Below are 15,790 nucleotides of genomic sequence, written 5' to 3' on the forward strand. Positions count from 1 at the left end.
TGAAAATTTAGAAACTAAACAATTGTGGACTCCCTGTTACACTAGGATTCTGCAGCTTGGCAAATCATAAAGAGTTTATAACTTCTAGAAACATATGCTTTCTCATAGAAAAATTTCTCAGCATGGCACTGTTGACTGAAAAAAAAAAAAAAAAGCACAATATGAGAGCTGTGAGTTAAGGTTTATTTGGGACAAAATGAGAAGTATAGCCCAGAAGACAGTATTTCAGATAGCTGAGAAACTGCTCGAATGAGGTAGAGGGGAAGGTCAGTGTTACATATGATTTTAGTGAAGAGGGTACGTGCAGTCAAGCACACATTTTGGCAGAGGCTTGCTGCTAGTCATGAGGAGCAAGTGTAATCGTTAATGATTTTAGTGCTTTTCTAGGTAGGAGGAGTTGTAAGAATTGGGCCCATAAACTCTTCTATCTGAAGATGTTCTGCCTGTTTTCCCCAGAGCACTGCATGCCTGGGAAATTCCTGATTTCTCCACCCTGAACTCCTTTCAGGGAGTGTTGAAGGTCACATGTATAGCAGCTCAGGATTTAATCCTTGTGGGGGTAGATGGAAAGTGCCTATATTTGGCATCACCAAACACGCTTACTAATAATCCCAAGTTTTATCGCTAGTTTTGCAATAATAGGAAGCCAAAAGTAGATAAACCTACATAAAGTAATCTTTCACCTATTGTGTCTTACTTGGAATGATCTAAATGTTCAATAGATTTCCATTACTTAACCTAGTCTTGGCAAAACTTTAGAGTTTTACACTAAAAATTCAAGAAGCTTGTTTGAAAACTTTACCTAGAAAACTTTTAATTGTCCTTTTGTTTATTTAATTTACTTGTTTTAAACCAGCGGCCCTCAACTGTTTCAGCACCAGGGACTGGTTTTGTGGAAGACAATTTTTTTATAGACCAAGGTGGGTGATGGGGGAGGTTTGGGGATGATTTAGGTGCATTATATTTATTGTACACTTTATTTCTATTATTATTACTCAGCTTCACTGCAGATCATCAAGCATTAGATCTTAGAGTTTGAGAACCCCTTCTCTAAACAATTATATTTAGATTATACTAAACATTTTACCATGCCAAATTATTTTTCTTACTGACAAATTTGTCAGCTTAAGTAGAATAAAAGTATTATAATAATACTGATAATTCTTAAGACAGCTCTGTTTTAATTAAATCAATAAGCTTAAATTAGCTTTTATTTATTATAGATTACCTTAGATAACATAATCTTGAAAAGCATCTGAGTTAGTTATATTCTTTAGACCTTTGGAATAGCGAATCCTTAAAACTTGTCTTTAAACCAAAAATATAGAGCTTTTATTGTAGTCAATACTATACTTCCAAAAATTTTTTAAAAAGGATTACACTTCTGAGGAAGATTTTTAACTCTATTTAGGTTATATATTTAATCTGGACTTGATATCATGAGTTTAGCACAAGTGATGCCATTTGGAGCCTCTGGTATTTCTCTTTGAAAAGCAGATTTTCACTTTTACTATCCAGATAGATGAAAAATTATGTCTTGGTATGGTTTTAATATGCATTTTTATGAATGTGCAAGATGGTAAAAATTTTTTTCCAATTTTGAGGATTATTTAAAGAAATATATCTGAATTATCTGGTTATGTCTTCTCCTTATGTTTCTACGAAGTTTTAGTCTTTCTCCTCTTTTTTAAAGCATCTTAGAATCTTGTCTTTTTAAAACTGATTAGGGTTCCAGCCATTCGTTTGACATGTATATTTCATAAATTTTCTCAAAACTTACCAATTGTGTTTTAACTTTATTGCATTATTTTTGCCATGCAGAATTTTCTTTTCATTAATTTTTTTTAGCAATCTTTTTAATTTTTGCTTCTCAATTATAGTTGGAAAGTTTTTCATACAGTGAGATTAAAGAGGTATTCACATATTTTCTTCTAATATTCATAAGTTTGCATTTAGATTCCTGATGCATTTAGAATTTAGTTTTGTGTATCGTGTTAAGCCTGGATCCAGTTTTATTTCTCAGTGACTCTGATTTATAAAAGAGTTTATCTTTGTCCCAGTGATTTGAGATGCCACCATCATATGTTATATATCCGTATGTAATTAAGTCTATTTCTGGACTTTCTATTTTATTTACTATTCTTTCTGTCAATTAATGAGCCAGCACCATGCTTTTATTTATAAAGGCTTTGTAGTGTCTTTTAATGTCTGGTAGGGTAACTTCTGTCTTAGAATTTTTCAGTATTTTCCTGGCTATTCTTGCATGCTTGCCTATATGAAAGTTAAAGTGCTTTTTGATATTTTATTGAAATTGGGTTGAAATTTAATAGGACTGGTTTGTCAGGAATTTTAAAATATATTCGTCATACAGATTCTTAGGAGTTTTAGTTTTCTTCCTACAAATATTGTACATTTCTTGTTAAATTTATTTTTATTATATTTAATCATTATTCTGTTTTAAATTGATGGTTGTCTTCTGTGTTTTCTACATAGTTATTATTTGAGTATGTAAAGGCTATTGAGCTTTATGTATTTTTTATCCATACTTTTGTTGTTTAAATTACTTATTGTTTACCATTGAATCAATTATCATTGATTCTCAAAGATTTTCCAGGTATTGTCATATCATTTGCAAATAGAGATATTTTACTTTTCCCCTAACGATTCTTGTGCTTCTGACAGATTTCTTTTGTCTAATTGAATTAGCTATTAATAATAGCACTATAGGTAATGGTAGTAGATAGTGGTAACAGAGATAGTGGACATTTTTGCTTTATGATCCTAGTGGAAATGCATCTGCTACCGTAATAAGATACTGGCTTCAGGATTATGATGTGTGTTTGTGTGAAAAGTGAAAGTCACTTGGTCATGTCCGACTCTTTGCGACCCCATGGACTATACAATCCATGGAATTCTCCAGGCCAGAATACTGGAGCGGGTAGTCATTCCCTTCTCCAGGGGATCTTCTCAACCCAAGGTTTGAACCCAGGTCTCCCTCATTGCAGGCAGATTCTTTACCATTTGAGCTGCCAGGGAAGCCCCATGTGTGTGTATGTGTGTGTGATCATTTTAGGAAAATGTCCATTAATTGCAATTTTCTCAAATATTTTGTATCAGGAATGGGTATTAAATTTTGTTAAAGGGTTTTTCAGCATCAATGGAGATAGTCTTAGGTTTTTTTTTCCCCTGTTAAATCTGTTAGCATGTTATATTAGTAAGATTTCCTACTACTGAATCAGTTTTATATTCCAGAATAAATTTCAGTTGGCTGTGGTATATTATTTTTCACATGATGCTGGATTCTATCTGCTAATATTTAATATGGTATACTTTTACAGGTATACTTTTACATTGTTACCCATAAATAATATTAGTCTGTAGTTTTCATGCATGTGTTCATGTGTGTGTTTGCACTATCTTTACTCAAGTTTTGATATCATTGTTTGGTATCAGACTTGCTTCATGAAAAACAGGAAGATTTTTCCTTATTTTCAGTACTTTGGAACTGGTTAAAGTTTTGATATGATTACCTTATGAAACAATCTTGGATTGTGCCTTTTAGTGGGATTAGTTTTTTGACCAGCTTCTCTGTTTTATTTTTTCAGAAATCAGTCTCTTTAAACTTTCTACATCTAGTGGGGTCAGTTTTGGTAACCTTTCCAAATGAAATTATTTATTTCATCTGGAGTTTCAAATATATTTTCATAGAGATCTGTAAATAAGCCTGTTAGGAATTTAAAATATTTCTTCCATTTTTCTTTTTTGATTTGTTACTTTGTAAATTTCTACTTTCTTTACTTTCTTTTTTTTCCTTGATCAGATCAACTTGTGGTCTATTATGTAAATTGAAAAAATCAAATATTTTGTTTTACTGATGAGGTCTGTTAAAAAAAAATCTACCTCATTCATTCCTTATTTTTGAATTTTATTACTTCCCACTGCTTTCGTTTTACTTTGTCATACTTTTTCTAGTTACTTTGTTGAACTAGAAATTTAATTTATTGACATTTATGTTTTTATTGATAAACAAAATGCTGCATTTAAAATTTTGATACTATAAATTTAGTACTGTGAATTTTCCTATGGTCACTTATTTTAAATGTAGCCAGAGATCTGATATTTAAGGCTTTCATTATTTTCTTTATAGGAATTATGGAATTTGCATATTTTCCCTTTATGGCTGGGTGGAAGTTCTTTTTTTGTCGTTAGTAATTTCTAGTTTTATTGCATTGTAATCTAAGTGTGTTTTATAACATTTCTCCATTATGAAATTCACTAACAGTTTGTTTCCTAATATAGAATATGGTCAATACAAACTGGATAGATATATTCTCTATAATAAAAATAAAATGAGATATTTTCACAAAATCTACCTTATTATGTTAATTATGTCCTATTCATTCCCCAATGCCAGTACTTCATCTTTCTTTGAATTATTTATTAAAGTCTACCAGTTGTTGGTGTACTTCTCTCTTTGTCTCCTTGCATCTCTTCCAGTGTTTGCTGATTGGTTGTTATTTAGAGTGTAACTATTCATAGTAAATATGACTGATAGATAATTATCTTTATTGTGCTTTTGGTTTTGAGCATTAAATTATACCCTTCTTGGAGTGCCCCTCACTGCTTTCTTCTTGTTTCCCTTTGCCTGGAAATTCCTTTTCCCATCCCTTTATTTTTAGTCTTCTTGAATCTCTTTGGTTTAGATGTGCTTTTTGTGTACCACATTGAGTTGTAGTAGTGTTTTGCTTTCTGATACAAATTAAAAATCTTTTTCTGTGTGTGTGTGCTTTGAAAATTTAAAATGTAATTCCTCATTTTAATTTTTTAATAATTAAAAATAACAAATGAACATCTGAAGATATTTTTAATAATAATGTAATTCTGCTCACACTGATTGATACGGATGTCTGGTGTAAATTCTCTCAAATTATTTTATAATTATGTATTATGTAACATTTGCTATGTTTCTTTAAGGGTACTCTTTGGTACTTTATTTTTAAATTTAGAAAGGTGTATATTTTTGTTTTATTGGGTACCTTTTATTATCTGGTTTGTTAAGATTTTAATTGTATTCCATAATTCCTATCTATTGCTTTAACAGCAGTCACTGACATTGAACTTACTTTAGCTTTCTTTTACCCTCTACCTTTTCCTTCCATTTTCAAAGTGCATTATTTCTACCTTATCTCAAAATATAAATTTTGTACATTAATTTTTCACCTTTGTCTCCTTGTAGGGGTAGGAATGGAAGATTAATATAACCTACATTTTTAGTTATTCAGATTTTTACCATCATTCTTACTGCTGAGGTGTTCCTTCCTCTCTTTGAACAGATGAAACGTATCCTCTAGTAGATTTAGATTTCATGAGGAGGGCTTATATAATGTAGAATTCTCCAAGTTCTTGTATGTTTAAAATCGTTTTTTCATAACCTTAGTATTTGAAGCACATCTTGGTTGGACGGCCTATACTTTCTTTTATTGGGTTTTTTGAAAATGTTATCTCTTTGCTTTGTATGCTGTTTTTGAGATTTCTGATGGGAGTATGATTCTTTTGCCCTTCCAGATATGTAGGCCTTGAGGTTTATTTTCCATATCTTTGAAGTTTGATAGTTTTACTAGGTGTTTTAACTCTTTCTTTGGAACAAAGTACTTAAGTTAGTGTCTTAAAAGCAACTAGTATTATGTATTATCTCAGAGTTTCTCCAAGTCATGAACTTGGGAGTAACTTTCCTCATAGCTCTGGTTTGAGTTTCTCATAGGGTTGTAGTCATCTGAAGGATTGACTTAGATCTGCTTTTAAGATAACTCACACACATGCTAGCAATTTGGTGTTCAGTTCTACACATGAGCTTCTCCATAGAGCTTCATGACACCCTTATGCCTTGATGCTTGACTTCCCTTAGAGTGATTGACCCAAGAGAGAGCAAAATGGAAGCTGCAGTGTCTTTTATGGCCTAGCCTCAGTTTTTTAATTGTGGATGAGACGCTAAATTGGTCCTTGTTCTTTCTTCACTAGAAATAGAAATTTCTTGGCTTCCATAATTTTTATGGAAAATTAAGTTTTCCTCATCCTGTTCATCTTCTCTTGATCATATTTCAGTTACATATATGTTTGACTATTCAGGGTGTAGAATCTATTATTTTACTATGAAGAGCACTGATATTTTATCAGTCAGTTAGCTTGGTTGAGCTCAAACTTTTCTAGGCAATAGCTCAAATCTCTGTTCAGTTGTGTAGACTTTTACCTGGCTGCTTGGAGTCTGCATACACTTGCATAGTTTTGATGTCAGCTAGATATTTGAGCAGAATTTATATGAAAAATTTTTGGTTCTCCTCTGTATCTCTCAGTTCTGAATTCTCTCGCTTCATTTTGTATCTCTTGTAGTTACTCTGAGCTCTGTTTCACATTCTATCGGTAAACTCTAGTTTTCCATTTAAGGATTCTGTCTTAGTGAGGCCTTCCCTGATGATGCTATTTAAAAATTGCAGAGCCACTCATACATTTCTGGTGCTTCATTTTTTTTTTTTAACACAACTGTTACCTATCAACAGTTAACACAGTATGTGTTTTAACGTTTTTTTAATTTTCTGATTTCCCCAATTAGAATGTAAGTCCTTTGAGAGTCGATATACTTTCCTCTTGTTCAGTGCTATTTATTCAGTTCCTAGAAAAGCTCGATTGATGCTTAATAAATACTTCATTAATGAATGAATCAATGCATTAATTAATTTCATTCCTATCTCTTGTATAGTACTCGAAAGGCAGTGGATGAGGAAGAGGAAGCAGTTGAAGAGCGTCGAAATATGCGAACTATTTGGGTGACAGGCAGAAAAGGTTTAAGTGAAAGGGAAGCAGCAACCCTTATAGTAGAAGAAGCCAGAATGATTCTGCAGCAGGACTTAGTTGAAATGGGACTGCAATGGAATCTACATTCCTTTTTGAATTCTGATACACACTCATTGACCAGCAGTGAGTCAGAAGTAAAAGAACACAAACTTATATCTCAAACTAAGAGTTCTTATAAAAGATTAACATCAAAGAAAAAAAGTGACACAATATTTAGTGATTCTGTTAATCACTTACCAGATACCATGCAAGATTTAGATAAAAGTAGAGAGCATACAGATTCCTTTTATTGTAAATTTCAGGATGGGCATCAAGAGTGTCATCATTCCATTTCCAGAGCCAAAAAACAGGCTTCTTTGAGTATTAAGAAAGGAAAGCTAGGAATGTCTCTGAATAAGGGGAAAGCAAGCACTTCGAAAGTTGTTCAGACTCTCTCATCAGGGAAAACAAAAAAAGAAGCTTTAAATTTTAGCTCAGAAAAGATGAGTACAACCTCTCAATCTTGGAAACATGGTAAGCATCAAAAACGATCCAGAGACAGTAGCCCTGTGAAAGACACAAAGATGCGTAGAATCAATTTACAAGAACGGACTATGTCTAATTCTATTCATTGTGAAGACTCTTTTACTTTAGATGAGACGAGTATGGAATTTAGAAGTCCAGAGCCATTTGCTAAAAACATATCTTTCTGTGCTGACAGAAGATATAACATAATACCATTTGCATCACAAACAGAACAAAGTTGTTCAAAGAACAATAAAATACCTAATGATATTCTTGGGGAACACTTTATTACAGGATCTCAGAGTAAACATGTGATTCAAGTCACTAGTGTGGTCAGTGAAAATGGAAGAGGATTAGCTGTTGAATCAGAAAAAAAAAATAAAGTGGTGACACAAAATGATTCAAAAATCCAGAATGTTTATGTGAAACACCATGATATCCATCCAGTTAACCAGTGCTTGGAGAAGCAGTTTAATAAAGAGACAAACACTCACACCAAACTGAATAAAACAATAGCAAAACAAATACCCTGTGAGACACACAGCAATTATATGAATAGAGACTCAAATGTTATTATGAAATGTGAAAGTACCAAGTTAAATGCTGAGGAAAATAAATCAAGTAATCTTAAGGCATCAGGAGATATCATAAGCAGCACTGAGACACCCAGTGAAGTACATCTACCAAGTGGAGCATTTGGTAAATTAGGAGGCCAGCCTGAGAATATTCTAAATACTCCTGGAGTACAAGGAAAAACAGATGCTTATGCAGCAGACAGAACTAAAAATAATCATATTTCTGACTTAGGTTTAGATCTCTGTGATCTTGAAGATAGTTTCTACCTGGATACTCAGTCAGAGAAAATAATTCAGCAGATAGCAACTGAAAATGCCAACCAAGAAGGACCCAAGGACACCAACCTGGCAACAGGGATGATTCAGAAGAACCTAGACAAACAGAGCTCAGTGAGCTCCTTTCAGAAAGAGACTCATGTTGCTTTTCCAAGTGAACAGCATTCACTAGGAATGACAGATCATTTGAAATGTAAGACTGTAGATGTAGTGAAGCAAAGCAGTGATTCGCATGAGGTCGATAACCTGACTCCAGAAAGCCCAATTTTTTATTCTCCAATACTAGTAGGGGAAAATGGCCCATGTTTTAAAGGCAGTGAACTTTCTGTTACTGACTCCCAATTAAATAGTTTTCTTCAAGGTTATCAAACACAAGAAGCTATGAAGCCAGTTATACCTGTGGTTCCTCAAAAGAGAACTTCTACTGATACAGAAGTAGAGTGTCTGCCAGTTCCTGAAACAAGTTTGAATTTGAGTGGTAGTTTACTGTTTGACAGTTTCAGTGAAGACTACCTTGTAAAAGAACAACGACCTGATGGACAAGAAAAAGAACACCTTCCTTCTGAAATAACATCAGTCCATTTTGATTATTCTCTGTGTCTACAACCAGAGGGCATAATTAAAAAACCAGATATGAATGAGAATCAAGATAATCAGCAGCCATTATCTTGTTTCAGTGATGAGTCTATTATATTTTCAGAAATTGATTCTGTCCAGATGGTTGCAGCTTTGGACAAGGTAGACATATTTCCTGTCCAAGAGAAACATAATACTGCAGAATCTCTAAAAATACTGAAACTGAGTGATCCAGTGACTGTAGGTAATGATTATTCCCAAAGAGAAGTAATTGGAGGAGATAAAGATAAAAGGTCTCAAAAATCCAAGTTAATTGGCACAAGACAAGATAATTCATTTCTGTGGTCAGGAGCATCATTTGATTTAAGTCCAGGATTGCAAAGGATTTTAGACCAAGTGTCTAGTCCTCTAGAAAATGAAAAGCTAAAATTAACTGCTACAGACTTGCCTGGTTTGAATGGAGAAAATGCAGAGGTAAATGACAGACATGAAGTGATTTCAAATATGGAGCCAAATCAAGTACAAGGAATTCCATTTTCCCCTAAAATTGTAGTAAGAGGCGGTATTGAGGCACTACAGAATGATGTTATTCATGGTGAAACCTCCCTCTTGCCTTGTAAAGAAAACAGTATAGTTCATGATAATGGACTCATTCCTCCTACACCTATTCCTTCTGATTCTAAGTTGGCATTTCCAGATATTCTTGGAACATCTGTGAAACTTAAGAAAATTAGTAATGGTTTTAAACTTGGTGAAAGTTCTTCGTTTGGCTCACCTTCCAATAATAAAAACCATGATTTACATCCAGGGAGTAGAAATGGTTTTAAAGATAACAGTTCTATTAGAGACACAAGTTTTTCACCGCAGTTACCGCAGAATGGGTCACAGTTAACTCTAGCCTCATGCAGTCCTGAAAGTTTGGCCATAATTGATGTAGCAAGTGACCAAACTCTCTTTCATACATTCATGAAGGAATGGCAAAGCAAAACTCGATTCTCCATCTCACTGGCTTGTGAAAAGATCAGTAATTTGACATCTTCTAAAAGTGCTGCTATTGGTGGTATGTTTAAGCAAGGTAAGATTTTTTTTTAAATCTTTTACATTTATATGTAAAATAGTGTGACTGAGACTTTGCAGAATTGGATATTAAATGTAATAAATTTGTTCAAAGTTTAATAAGTTTCTCCTGTGTAGGTTTACATGTAGAACAGCCTTACTCTTCAGAGCAACTAGGTTAATAATAATAGCCCTCTGGTATAAGAGATGGGGGACATCTGGACACGAGGGTAGGAGAGCTGAGCAGTGAGGCCAAGAGCTCAAAGCTGGTAGACTGAAAAAGTGCAGACCACTAGGACACTGTTTGTTCCTCTGGCTCTGATCTGTTGTTGTGCCTGGGGACTATCAGTCCTGTGTCTGCCTCCTTCCAAGGGGCCACAGAGCCCATCTGAACAGCCTTGCTATCGCAGCTCCACATAGGAGTTCCATACCAGTGTTGTCTCCCAAGACACTGACCCAGCAGCCGAGCTTATTGCTACTGGAGACACCACAGCTGGTGTGTCTGGTTCAGAGGCCAGAATTAGAGCAGTGTTTGACAGCTTAATGCTTGGCTGTGCCAGGAACCTGTCTCTCAAATAGCAGCTCGCTCTTCTGTGCCATTCTGGGCTTTGCCCTGTCTGACGCCATAGGGCTTTTCTGTTTGGTTGTCTTGCTCATCTCTTTATTTTGTGAGGCTCTGTGGAAGTTTCTCATACATATCTGCTGCTTTGGCTCTTGGTCATGCTTGGCGTCAGTGTGAAGTGTGCTGAGCTTTACCATTAAACACATTTCTCTTAAGAAATCATATATATATACATATATATGTAATAATCATATATATATAATATATTCATTTGAATATGTTTGTAAAGTTTAAGATGTATATTTTTAATATGGTTCAGCTTTTTTATGGCACCATAATGATATGGTTTTAATTAATTAAAATATAACTGATTTACAATATTGAATTAGTTTTGGGTATACAGTGATTTGGGTATATAGTGATTCAGTTTTTTATAGATTATACTCTATTTAATGTAATTGTAAAATAATGGTCCTATTTCCCTTTGCTGTATAATATATTCTTAGAGCTGACTTATACATTGTAGTTTGTACTAATTAATCTTCTACTGCTATCTTGCCCCTCAAACCTCCTTTTCCTCAATCACTTATTTATTCTCTTTATCTGTGAGTCTGTTTATCTTTAGTTATATTCATTTGTTTAATTCTTTAGGTTCCACATATAAATGATAATATACAGTATTTGTCTTTCTGTCTGACTTATTTTACTCAGGTCCATTCATGTTGTTGCAAATGGCAGACGTGATGCTCATGAATTATTTTCTCTTAAACTGTAATATCTTTACTCACTTATGTCATAACAGGAGTACATAACAAATAGGCACTATATTTTCACAGTGTGTATTAGCTATGTTTTCCAAGACTTATCTCAAGTAGAATTTATACCTCCACTGATAGTCATGAATTCCATACTGCAGTGTTGACCACAAAGCCTCACAGGACTCTTCCAGGTTTTCAGAGAATTAAAACTTTTGGTCAAATAATACCATGTATTCCTGTCTTATTTCATGACAGTAATGATTCATTATTATGGGGGATAGCTGTAGTCAACTTGACAACATGTTGTGGAAATCAAAGATTTGATGAAATTTCTTAAATTTCTGTATTTATGAATGAATTTGTTCATAAAGTTCTAAGTATTTGATATTCAATTCAGGAAGCATATGTGTTAATGACAAGTTTTATGTACTTTGAGTGTTAATTAGCTCTTTCTGTTTTTCATACAACAAATAAAATTGAGTACATTTCCTGTGCTAGCAGTTAGAAAGATTAAAAACATTCACTTAAATTTAACGAATATGTACCAGTTATTTTCCAGATATTGGGGATATAATTGTAAATAAGATAGATTAGTTGTTGACCTAATATTTTTGACCAATGTCTTTGGAATGGAAGATGTATTATTTTAGGGAAAATGTTGACTGCATATACAAAATCATACCTAATTTTTTTTGTTTTTTTTTTTTTTTTTTTTTTTATTTTTTTTTATTATTTTTTTATTATTATTTTTTTTTCCAGTGGGTTTTGTCATACATTGATATGAATCAGCCATGGATTTACATGTATTCCCAATCCCGCATACCTAATTTTTAACTAAGAACTAAGACTCTTGGTTTCTCTAAGTGTTAAAAACTCTTGGAGTTTCTAAGTGTTAGAAGTTGCTGAGTTTGCTGTAAAATTTTTGTGGTGTGCAAGTGGTCTTTTATTTGAGTTATAAAAATTCTAAAGGCAGCTTTTGAAAAACTTGAAGTTAATTGTAAACTTAGTCATTATTACAGATCTCTTTTTAAGAAGTCTTTGGTAGATTTTTGATAGTGACAATTATCTTAATTGATGGAATGCCTAGAAAGATCTTATAAACATCTAAAAATGACTATTCATATAATGCAAATTGTAGGGGTCTGAAAAATTTGATTATCAAATGGTTTTTATTATCATATTTAATGTTCAATTTAATGTCTTTTAGAGATTTTTAACTATTCACTTTGAATTTACATAGTTAGTTTCCCTCAAGAAGCCTCTATTAGAGATGATGGATTTCCTGTTAAAGATTGTGATGACATGTTGGTGGTTGGGCTTGCAGTATGCTGGGGTGGAAAAGATGCTTACTATTTTTCACTGCAGAAGGAACAAAAGCATTCTGGTAAGTAATCACTATTTCTCTAAGTTATTATATAATTTTAATGCAACCTCTATGAGGATAGTCACATTTTTGTTGAAATAGTCTCCTGATACTTACCTAGACTTTATTTTTAGTAATAAGAAAAACTTTTTCATTTTTAAAAAAATCCTGGCTATTGTGTACATTATTTCACATATTAACTGGAATAATGTTTTAAGAAGCACCCACCAATACCCCCTTTGTCCCTTCTGCTTGTCACATGGAGCTATTAATACTATGTTTTCTCTTGGGGGGCACTGGAGCCTTAAGGACTTGCTGGCCACCTAGAAAATTTGTTTCTGAAGACTGGATCAAAGCAGTTTCTTTACAGGCTTTTTTCCTCCTGTTTGGTATATCTGGAACTCATTTAGAAGCAGTGATGAGCTAGACATCGACAGTAGTTGAATCACACAGCCTTTGGAGAAGCCTTATAGTTAAAAGGATGTTATCTAGAAATAATTTGTGAGCTGATTATGGTGGTTGGATACCTAGTTGATTATTAGGTTTTAGGAGCAGAATTAATAAGGAAACATTTTAAAAGATGCTGTATAATGTCTATTCCTGAGTAAGCATGAAATATTTTCAGTTGTTTTGTAGGAAAACATCTTACGGTGAGTAGTTACTTGAACTTCTTTTATTTTAGATGTAGTTTTATACATTCATACTAAACTTCTCTGTAATATTAGTTCCTTTTTAAAAGATTTACTTCCAAATAACTTTTTTTGTCATTTCAGTTCACATTCTGAGAAATGTAGATTTATTTTTAGAATCTTAATGAATTTAGAATTTTCTCCCACCTAATTAGAGCTCATTCCTATTGAGCTATTTCAAATCCTAAAAGATGATGCTGTGAAAGTGCTGCACTCAATATGTCAGCAAATTTGGAAAATTCAGCAGTGGCCACAGGACTGGAAAAGATCAGTTTTCGTTCCTATCCCAAAGAAAGGAAATGCCAAAGAATGCTCAAACTACCACACAATTGCACTCATTTCACACGCTAGTAAAGTAATGCTCAAAATTCTCCAAGCCAGGCCTCAGCAAATACGTGAACCGTGAACTTCCAGATGTTCAAGCTGGATTTAGAAAAGGTAGAGGAACCAGAGATCAAATTGCCAACATCCGCTGGATCATCAAAAAAGCAAGAGAGTTCCAGGAAAACATCTATTTCTGCTTTATTGACTATGCCAAAGCCTTTGACTGTGTGGATCACAACAAACTGTGGAAAATTCTGAAAGAGATGGGAATACCAGACCACCTGACTTGTCTCTTGAGAAACCTGTATGCAGGTCAGGAAGCAACAGTTAGAACTGGACATGGAACAACAGACTGGTCTCAGAAAGGAAAAGGAGTACATCAAGGCTGCATATGGAGAAAGAAATGGCAGCCCACTCCAGTATTCTTGCCTAGAGAATCCTGTGGACAGAGGAGCCTGGTGGGCTGCTGTCCATAGGGTCACATAGAGTCAGACACGACTGAAGCAACTTAGCATGCATGCATGCAAGGCTGTATATTGTCACCCTGCTTATTTAACTTACATGCAGAGTACATCATGAGAAATGCTGGGCTGGATGAAGCACAAGCTGGAATCAAGATTGCCGGGAGAAATATCAGTAACCTCAGATATGCAGATAACACCATCTTTATGGCAGAAAGTGAAGAAGAACTAAAGAGCCTCTTGATGAAAGTGAAAGAGGAGAGTGAAAAAATTGGCTTAAAGCTCAACATTCAGAAAACTAAGATCATGGCATCCAGTCCTGTCACTTCATGTCAATAGATGGGGAAACAGTGGCTGACTTTATTTTTCTGGGCTCCAAAATCACTGCAGATGGTGATTGCAGCCATGAAATTAAAAGACGCTTCCTCCTTGGAAGGAACGTTATGACTAACCTAGACAGCGTATTAAAAAGCAGAGACATTACTTTGCCAACAAAGGTCTGTCTGGTCAAGTCTATGGTTTTTCCAGTAGTCATGTATGGATGTGAGAGTTCGACTATAAAGAAAGCCGAGCGCCAAAGAATTGATGCTTTTGAACTGTGGTGTTGGAGAAGACTCTTGAGAGTCCCTTGGACTGCAAGGAGATTCAATCAGTCCATTCTAAAGGAGATCAGTTTTGGGTGTTCATTGGGAGGACTGATGTTGAAGCTGAAACTCCAGTACTTTGGCCACCTGATGCGAAGAGCTGACTCATTGGAAAAGACCCTGGTGCTGGGAATGATTGAGGGCAGGAGGAGAAGGGGACGACAGAGGATGAGATGATTGGATGGCATCACCGACTCAATGGACATGAGTTTTGGTAGGCTCCAGGAGTTGGTGAGGGCCAGGGAGGCCTTGGCGTGCTGCAGTTCATGGGGTCACAAGGAATCAGACATGACTAAGCGACTGAACTGAACTGGACTGAATTAGAGCATTATAAATCACCTAGCCCAAACCTTAATTTTTAGATTACAAAACAGTGCATCCAGGCCAACATGACCTGGATAATAAGGTCATGCTGAACTAAACTCTGATGCTTTTGAGCTTTTTTTCAATCTTAGCACTAAAGATTGCTACTTCAAATGAATGTGTGTACTTTTTGCCTTAATTTTTTTTTCTTTCTTTTTTTATTTTTTTAAGAAATTAGTGCCAGTTTGATCCCACCTTCTCTGGATCCAGGCCTGACTGTGAAGGATAGATTGTGGCACCTTCAATCTTGCTTTCACAAGAAATCTGATAAAGAACGTTCTATTATCATCTATGACTTCATCCGGAGTTATAAAATTCTTCTTCTGTCTTGTGGCATCTCCCTAGAACAAAGTTATGAAGATCCTAAGGTTTCTTGTCTTATTTAAACAATTATTGTATACTTCAAAAAATATTTTAATGTTTAGGGTTAATTCTTAAATGACTGGTATTTATGTAGCTTCAACACTGCAGCTTAAGTAGTTTAGGGTAGTCACTCCTTTGTCCAGTAATCGCATTCATCCAGAACAGATTATTATTAACACCAGATGCCTCTATGTAGATAAAAACAGAGATGTTATAAATTCTAAGAACTAAAGTTCATACCTTTTTCAAAGACTTAAAAAGTTTTCATTTTGGTCATATGTTCTAAACTTTCTGTCTCATAGTAAGAAATGAAAGGAGAACTGTCAGATTTAGATACATGATAGCAGGATATTTTAAATATCCGTGAGGATAGAGGCAGAAAATAGTAAAAGCGTATATAGATATAAGAGATCACAAAGGATAATAG

General features: G+C 34.3%; 1 protein-coding gene across 5 annotated transcripts in view; it reads left to right on the forward strand.

The window, feature by feature from the left end:
• Positions 1–15,790, forward strand: part of POLQ (DNA polymerase theta) — a 108,852-nt gene that overhangs the window by 51,793 nt on the left and 41,269 nt on the right. For all 5 annotated transcript variants that reach the window (XM_043874401.1, XM_043874400.1, XM_043874399.1 and 2 more), the window contains 3 exons: positions 6,755–9,855; positions 12,397–12,540; positions 15,172–15,368. In XM_043874401.1, the coding sequence (XP_043730336.1) occupies positions 6,755–9,855; positions 12,397–12,540; positions 15,172–15,368 (3,442 nt within the window). The remainder of the gene's footprint in view (positions 1–6,754; positions 9,856–12,396; positions 12,541–15,171; positions 15,369–15,790) is intronic.

This window comes from Cervus elaphus, chromosome 19, assembly GCF_910594005.1.
Source record: "Cervus elaphus chromosome 19, mCerEla1.1, whole genome shotgun sequence".
NCBI classification, from domain to species: domain Eukaryota; kingdom Metazoa; phylum Chordata; class Mammalia; order Artiodactyla; family Cervidae; genus Cervus; species Cervus elaphus.